Here is a 9186-nt window from a genome sequence, read left to right on the forward strand (position 1 = left end):
ATATTATACTTTTTCCATTTTATAGTTTTTACTGCCAGGCTTGTACGATATCTTTTTTTTCAGACCTGAAAAGTGACACCTCACACTGGGAACATTTTCACACATGCAGCTTTGGACTTGTGCATTCTTAGTTACCTAACCCTTATTTTTTCTCTCGAGTCTTTATTGACAGAAAAATTCATTTACCTTTCAAATATGCATTTCAAAATATAGATAATACATAAATTACTAAAATGGAATCTAAGCTTTATATATATGGTAAAAAACCAATAAATTATTTAATGCTATGACCATTAACTTACTAATAAGCACCTAATCAAATCTTCTACTGTCTAATGCCTATTTGGTGCCAAAGTGAAAGGACCATTGAAAGCATATAGTTTAAAATAAGCTCTTTCTATTGGTCATAAACATATATGCCAAATAGGAACATGTATGTTTGAAAACTGCCCTGGAAGTTAAGTACAGATGGGAAAAGTTTCTATCTTAGGTTGAACAAATGCTTATTTTTCACTAAAGGAAGAAGTTATCACATTGAACCTTTACTTTAGACCTTGGAATTGTTTACAGTTTGTGTCTAAGCTAAGTCAGACAGTGTAGTTGCTATAATATTGAAATTAAAAAAACGATATTTCAGAATTCAGACATGTCATGTAACATGTGGCATATAGAAATGAAGGTTGAGATTTGTTTTAAATATTTTCTTTTGAAATTAATACATTAAACTTAGATACTATAAAAATTTGAATTATTAACTACTCTTATGTTAATAATAAATGTTAAGAATGCCACCTTGAGGGGTCACCTGTTTTAATCATTCCCACCACTATACAGTAATGTTGTCTGTCAGTCAGTCAATAGATACTAAAATAATGTCTCCTTAACATTGCAATTTATATTGTCATGATATCAGTAAAATGTGCATGCCATGAATCACATGAAGAAATATATTCTCTGTAGGCTACAACACAGCATGACATGAACTTCAAACACAAGAAATAAAAATATTTGTTACTTTTAATTTTATTTACTCTTGAAACAGAACACTTTCAGAGACCCTGCAGAAGTACATCCAGTTTTATTAATACATATTGATAACATAGTTGTTTAATTAAATTTTGGATGTAACTCTGAAATGTCATTACATATGCAGAAGAGCAGGCCAGCATGTAGAGGGTTAACAGTAAAACATTAACAGTAGCCAATCACATACACTAACCTTTCTCAAACATTTCTAGAACATCTTAGAATATCTATTAGGGGAAACACTGAATACAATACTCCTATTTCGTGACTTTGATTTGTATTAACCCTATTGGCACGGGTACCCTTTACTACGCATGACACAAGGTTTTAGTGTCTTGCATTCAAAATTTTATCAAACTACTTTTTCTTTATGTTATACCAATTAGAATAGTGTAAAATCTTAGCTAATAATCCATATTTTAATAGTATAAAAGTTTTAAGTTCTTAATTCTAAAAGGAAATATATTTAAAAATCCTGCATTTCCACTAGTGTAACACACACATGACAAATTTTGTCTTAGCATGTCATCATCCCTATTTTATCCATCACCCCTCGAAAATGTATGAAACAGACCATAATTTTTATGGCCTTCAATTTTGTTTTGTTACAGAGCTATCAATGAAAAAATACAGACCCCCTCCTGCCACATTCTCTCTTTCACAATTGGTTGATAGTTCTCTCTTATGTTTCATTATATATTACCTATAACCAATAGAAAGTCAAGGTTTTCATCTATCAAATGGCGTATTGTATAACATTGTGTTCTAAACAGATAACTGTCAATGTCACTCCCAGTAGCAACATCGTTCCCGTGGGAAAGTTAACGACTAGCTTGGATGAATTTCTAATGACTCTTGTCACATGTTAGAAAGCCAGAAAAATTTTTAGAAGTAAGTGAATTTGTCTACTTTTTGCATGTTATTAGTCTATGTTCTTTGGTGTATTATTTAATTAAATAAAAATTGTTAAGAGCTTTACTATAATTACTAAAAAAAAAATCAGGCTTAACTCTCATCAACAATCTAGGGCAAGAAAAAAGAAGATTGTGTTGGTACTTTATTTCTTGTTTTTCATATTTATTCTTTATTTATTATTATAAAAGTAACTAAAATTAAAAGTACAGATCTTTTTAAGTTATTTAAGACTAGAACAGGTAAAATAAGTAATAATAATAATTAAAATTGTTCATGAAGCACACACACGAGCAGCTCGTGGGTATTGTAATTCGATAGCGTAACATTAGCTGCACATTCCCGAGTGATTTACAACTTATAATGGCGCAGATAGCAATTAGACACGGTTCATAGGGCAATAAAACAATAAAATTTAATTACATATAGATGTATAACGTTATGAACTTAGAGCTATCTAGGATAAACGAATGTAGTTTCAGGTTACAATTTGAAGTCATACTAGAAAGAAAAGAGGGATAATTTAGATTTTTTTTTGCTGGTTATGAGGTCAGTCGAATTGACCGATCCCCTTTTGAGATTAGGGTAGAGAAAAATAACATATAAACTATTAGGATTTAGTGAAAAAAACGTTTGAAATGCATTTAGGAGGTTTTAGGGATTACACAAAGGAAATTTGAGATTATTGAGATGGTGAAAAGTATTTTTAATTTTAACGTGAAAATTACTTTGCACACGAACTATTCAAAACAAATACTAAATATATTCATGGACAATATTTTATTTTATTAAAAGTACTTCACTAAGAAATATGACTTTTTATATGTGAAAAACTTGTAATATTAACTAAAAGACTGACAAATTTCATGAAGATATACCCAATATGTCAACTTTAAAGGAGTACACAAGGTCACATGATTCAGTAAAATTGACCGACCCGTGTCGAAAGAGTTAATGGGGTAAGGGTTTTGAAGGTAGGATTTTTTCCACTTTAGAAATGCCACATATTTACATAATATCAAATCTGCTTACAAATTTAGCATAACAGCTGTCCCAGTTTTCTGTAATCTTACCATAATAGATGTAGCATGTATGTCAATACCTATGTATGTAACCAAAATCCTCCATCATCTACTGAATAGCATCACAAAATAAAATTTCAAACTTTGGGTATTCAAGATTCATAAAATTAGAAAAATAACTGTGGAATATGCAACAACCATTTTTTTATAGTAGAATACAATTTTAAATAAAACTACTCTCCTCACAACAAGAAAACCACTTTCACTAGGAGTGTATGTGAGAGTTTGATTATATCTTTATTGATGTAATTTTTAAGTTAGTAATGAAAAACTGGAGTTTAAAAAAACTATAATTTTTTTAATAAATGGTACCACTTTTAATATATAAAAACATTACAGTTTATATTAGTAAAAATCTATGAAAATTTTGAGCTCTCGACATCGAATCATTTTGATGCAATGAATTGCATAGGACTAAAGAGCACAATCTGAACACTTTTCCAGTGCAGTACTTCCCAGAAAAATATTTTTATAAAATGTTTTCAATAAGGTATGAATACTACAATTAGTAATTACTACCACAAATAGCCATCCGTAGGGCAGTGTTTCTGCTAGTAATAATAATAATAATAATAATAAAAAAGAGCTAAATAAACTGTTAATTTCCAATTGAATTTTGTTGTTTTACTGCATTTCTAAAACATATATATTCCTATATTCATCAATCTATATCAAATGAAGTATTTAAGTGAAAAAGTTTGAGACATAAAATTGAATGAGCATACAAATTTGTTTAATACTACAGCTTAGCATTAGCTTACATTTTAATCTGCAACCCTTTGAAATACATAAGGATGACCTGTATCTATATATAAATACATATATGTAGAGAGACACATACACAAAATAATACAAATTATTCTACTTCTCACAAAAATTGGCTGGGTTCACTAAAAATATGATAAAACTAAACTAGCCTCCTTTTGCAAAGCACAATAATACACTCGGACTTACTGATAAAAACTGTGCCAATTTCTGATCTTTCTTCTGTTTACTCTTTAATAGTTTTAGAGCAACTGACTGATTATGACAGAACACAGCTGCTCCACTCTTTAGTTCCTCACCAGAAGAGCCATCAAGCTGGAAAGAAAGCAACATTTTTCCAAATGAAACCATCACAACTTTTTCACTAGTTATTACCATCATTAACATTTTCTGTAACAAGCATATTTATTTAAGAATTTACTTTGTAAATAAGTAAATAGTGTGTTACCTTAACCCTTTCTGGACTGAAGAATGTCACTGATATCCCTTGATTTCTTCCTTCTCATAGTGGAAATACTTTACCAAATTGCGTGAAACTTAGAACAAATCTCATAATATCTAGTTCTGGCTTCAAAAGAACACAGTTTGATTTAATATTTTATCATCTTGTAGGCTGTGAAATTTCCAAAATATTAGAAGTACTTTTTTTCACCTTAGGATCGAAACATTTATGTATTGTTGATCAGCAAGTTACATTTTATATATCCAGTAAATTAGTTCCAACTTGTCTGATACTTGTTAACACATTTCTCATGATACCTTATCTTACTGATTCCAACAGTCATCATTTCCAGCTATGACCACACATTTTAAGGTGGTATCAATATTATACCTTCCTCAATCTAAGTATCATGACTGTTATTAACAATATAATAGTCTTGACCAAGATCAATTTATATCTAATAAATATAGTTTCTTGTCAGTAAATAATGTTCTTTTACTTGTGTGCATTGTTTGAATAGAATAATTTAACATGAAAAACTATAAAAATTTCCAAATCTGTGATTTGTTCCTCAATATTGTAATCTTCCCATTATAGTTCCTTATATATACTTGCAGGTGCTCAATCTACTCACTTCCCACAAAACCATGAATTACTGCTCATACCATTTTATTTACTCTACAATGGCATAAACTGTCTATAATCTAAATGCTGACTACAGCTATTTTCAAAGCCATGCTTCATTTGCACTTGTTCAGCTCACATGTTGTGACATCATAAAACAGTGGGAATGAAGGCCTGTCATAATAAAACTAAGAGAGAGAAGCATAATCACATGAGAAACAAGACATGGATAATTACATTCTCAAGGAATGATCATTCCTTAACAAATATGATAGTATACTTTAGGATGGACAAATAAAAAAAGGTTAAGAAACTGATAAATGCATATTTATATACAAGACTTCTCAGAGCTGTTCATAAGTAAAATCTCAAAAAATTCTTTGTGAATTGTGCTAAATAGATGTTATTGATGTAGTGTTATGGTTTGTAATAATATTTTGAAATTTAATATACATGTACATAATTGTGTGAAAAAGTGGTATTGTTTTGAATTTTTGTGATATTTGCTGTGACTTTGACCCTCCAAATACTTGAAATTGGGCCATAATCCAAATGTATACCAACTTTTGTCCAAATCCATTCAGCTGTTTTTTGAGAAATCTTACTGACAAACACATGGGGTGAAAATATAACCTCCAGCACCTTCGGTGGTGGAGGTAACAAGAAAACTAAGATCCAAGGGTTCAAGGACTTACCATCTGCAGCATGATATCTCCTATATCTTGTATGACTGGCTGTTCCCTCCTCTTGGTTTTCATGATACTGTTAAACCTGCTGTGAATCTTTAATAATTCTTCCAGGTTAGGAAAAAGAAGATCTAGCAGATCCTGCTGCAGTAGTTTCTCCTGCTGTAGAGGCTTGAAGAACAGCCTGTCTAGTACTTTAAGGTTTCGTACATGAGTGCGTTCAGTATGGAACAATTCTGAAATAGAAAATTATTATTTTGATTTGTTGCTAACTTAAACTTCTAAAATAAATCAACTGGTTGTTGTGTACCAATTGTTTGTTTTTTTAAACAGAAATTTCATGTTGATATACAAAAAATACTAATTATACATAGTAATAACCTCAACTGTGCATTACTGTACAAAATTAAGCAACAATCATACTAGGTACAGTAAAAACATCATTTCCAGTGGCAAAATTTCCAACACAAATATCACTTTACAACTGTATTATTATTTTTCCGGTACCTGCATGTAACTGACATTCTCTGCTGAATGAATTATTTTATAAACTTTACAACCATCAAATTATCAGGATGTTTGATTATTGTGGTCTGTCCATTTTGGCAAAATAATTGAATTTTATTTCTTCAGGCCTTGCATGACAGCTACTGCCTAACTTCAGACAAACAATCACACATTTAAAACTGAAAGGACCAATCACAGACTACATCACGTAATGAACTTGTCTTTCTTACAAATATGATGTTACCATACAGTAAAGTATTTTCCTTTAATACCAGAATTTTACATTTTAATTGCACATCATTACTTAGCAATAGTTTATATAAAGTTGATAAACTTTATTAATTTAAAAACCCTCATAAACAAAAGATTTAAAAAAGACAACTACTTTCAGCCATAGGCCAACATTAAGTGTCAGTTGATTGCATACGTCTGTTACTGTTGGAATGAAAATTATTTTTTGAAACACATTCAAGAATACTAGAGATTTGACCAACAGTATTCATGGAAGAAATGAAGAAATATCAAAGGTTACTAAATGGAATAACTATATCAAACATATCAAATTTTCTTTCATTAATCACCAGAAAGGTTTGTACAGTAATATTTTTTTAGATAAAAGTTGTTTGAAAATATGTTAAGTATCTTCAGAAGAGTGCTACATTGTTTAAATGATATTGTACTTTATAGCACTGATTATAAATCAAAACGTTACTTAATATAACAGTGACTATTTAGATTACTAGTATGTACACTTAGTTCTTTGAATGACTTTAAGATTTCATATAAATAATCTATCAAGGCGATCAATCACGTAGTAATGAACAGAATGTACAACACTACATATAGGCAATCAAGCATGTTGATACTTTACAAGCATCTTCACTGTACAAAAAGAAAATAAACTTAACAGCACATGCCATTTTCATTTAAGATAGAGGAGAATAAGACTATCATGGGTATAAAATTAATCATTATTTTGCACACATCAATATTCTAGTGTTAAATGAGCCAACTAATTATTTTGAATCATCAAAATGCCATTCCACATATCCCTATCTTATTACATGTTTATTTCATTGCACACCAGGTGAGAAAATGAATCCTGTGTTTGTGGTAACACTGTCAGGTTATGGCAGGTATGTAGGATTCTTTTTTTTTTCAAATTTTGTTCAAACATTATTACACCGCACTGCATACCATTATGAAAATTGAGTACGTTTTTCATGCACTTTTGTTCAATTAAGAATTAAGTTACTTTCAGCATTTTTAGTTTCACACCTGTTCTTTTAGTAAATATGAACCATCATATTTAACTTCCCATAATACCTCTGGGTTACAGACTGAAGTCTTGTTTCTAATACACAGTTGCCAGAATAGACTTTCAATTAAAAGACACTAGAGAATTAGGTAATTGTAGATTATTTGTATAACTACACCAAATCCATTTTTTTAATAGTATTGAACAGTTCTTTATAGTATTATCATATTAATATGTACATTACATATGTCAATTATGCATTTTTAATACAAAACTACCAAAATTCAAATTAATAAAGCAGTAAATTTATAATTAACTAAATTAATAATATAAAGACTGTAAAGTGTTAATTTTTCTCTAGTAATGAAATGAAACTACTTTTGTTTTTTTAATTGTATATACAATTTATACTTTTAGTACATTAATATTACCTGCAAGATATAATTAACTCCAATTTTCCAAACAAACTTTAGCAAGTTAATACTAACCAAAAAATAAAATAATCCCAAATCTCCCTAAACAACACAGTTTGTTTTAAAACACAATGGAATCCTTTTTCCATGCACTTGTAGAGAAGGTATCCGGTTATTTGCATGAATTTTGAAAAGAAAAAGAGAATTCTCTCTGGTTATAAGATGGGAAAGCATGGATACAAAAGGTCTACTAACATCTATACATTAAGCTATTTCTCTGAATGAGAAAACTCAATACTTAGCAAAGGCATCAAGTGAGATTCAAGTTGCCAAACATATTGAGCTAAGTGCTATTACACTTATTAGTAGTATGTAGATCATTTCATATTTCAACTTACTTTAAAAAATTGGAAAGCATTATTATGCATCAGCAGTTCCCAACTTTTTCTCTTCGCAAACCCCTTGAGTAATAATAGTTTTTGCAGTGAACCCCTTTCAAGCAGCAATAAATTTTATAAAATAACTTTTGGATGCATTAAATTTATTGAAATGAAATGTTTCTATAACACATAGTATGTAATATGCTTACAATAAAATCTGAGTCTCTGATATTGTCATTAGTTTGTAATTAGTACCCATTAATTTTGAAATATAATTCTTGAAACATAATACAAAAATTTAAAACAAAATCATTTAACTAAAACTAACAAGACTTCTGACCTTGCTTGAAGAACAGTGTTTTAAAATTCAGTTCAATAGATGAGAGATAATTATATTAAATCTGGCTCTGAATCAAGCTATTTCCTTCCATAAATATTTTAATAAATTAGAAGGAAATTAAAATATTGGTAAAAACTGAAGAATCGGAAGAGTGAAAAAGATGCCACTACCAAATTTTTCTCACAAATCCCTCAGAATTATCTTTTGAGCCCCTAAGGGTTCACGAACCACCAGTTATAGATTAATACTTTGAGAAACTGTTATTCAAAAAAGGATACTGGTATAGTTCTTATAAATAACCTATAAAAAAACCAGTTTCAAATTATGTCTCAGGATACCAAAACTTACAATTTATACAAAAATAGTGAGAAGCAACGTACAATAAATTATCCACTACAACAGAATAAAAACACAAAAAAGTTGTAACATATATTAGTATAAATTCATTCAAATCATTACAATGTTAACTTTCTGACTTCCATAATTTCAAGAAAGTTCCAGTCAAAGTTATGTTCTGTGGATGTGCTCAATATAAAACTTGCTCATGCACAAAAGTTTTTAGGGTCAGGATATTTTTCTTCTAGTGTTATTTGAGTTATTGCACATACAATTTGTTTCTCCTAGCTCTCATGAAATTGTAGCATATTGATACATAATGTCGAGAGCCAGCATGGGCCCCGGGGCAAACATCCTCGCTGGGCCCCCCTTTCTCTCTCTCTCTCTAACTATTTTCAAGTAATTTAATTAAAAA

At 29.8% G+C, this 9186-nt stretch overlaps 1 protein-coding gene across 2 annotated transcripts in view; it reads right to left on the reverse strand.

Annotated features, from left to right (window-relative positions):
• The window catches only part of LOC106473352 (putative leucine-rich repeat-containing protein DDB_G0290503), a 101586-nt gene that overhangs the window by 47561 nt on the left and 44839 nt on the right, over positions 1 to 9186 (reverse strand). For both annotated transcript variants that reach the window (XM_022402743.1, XM_013934037.2), the window contains exons 9-10: positions 5547 to 5773; positions 3975 to 4100 (exon numbers count right to left, since the gene is read on the reverse strand). In XM_022402743.1, coding sequence (XP_022258451.1) covers positions 3975 to 4100; positions 5547 to 5773 — 353 coding nt within the window. The remainder of the gene's footprint in view (positions 1 to 3974; positions 4101 to 5546; positions 5774 to 9186) is intronic.

The sequence above is a fragment of the Limulus polyphemus genome, unplaced genomic scaffold, assembly GCF_000517525.1.
Source record: "Limulus polyphemus unplaced genomic scaffold, Limulus_polyphemus-2.1.2 Scaffold128, whole genome shotgun sequence".
In the NCBI taxonomy this organism is placed as follows: domain Eukaryota; kingdom Metazoa; phylum Arthropoda; class Merostomata; order Xiphosura; family Limulidae; genus Limulus; species Limulus polyphemus.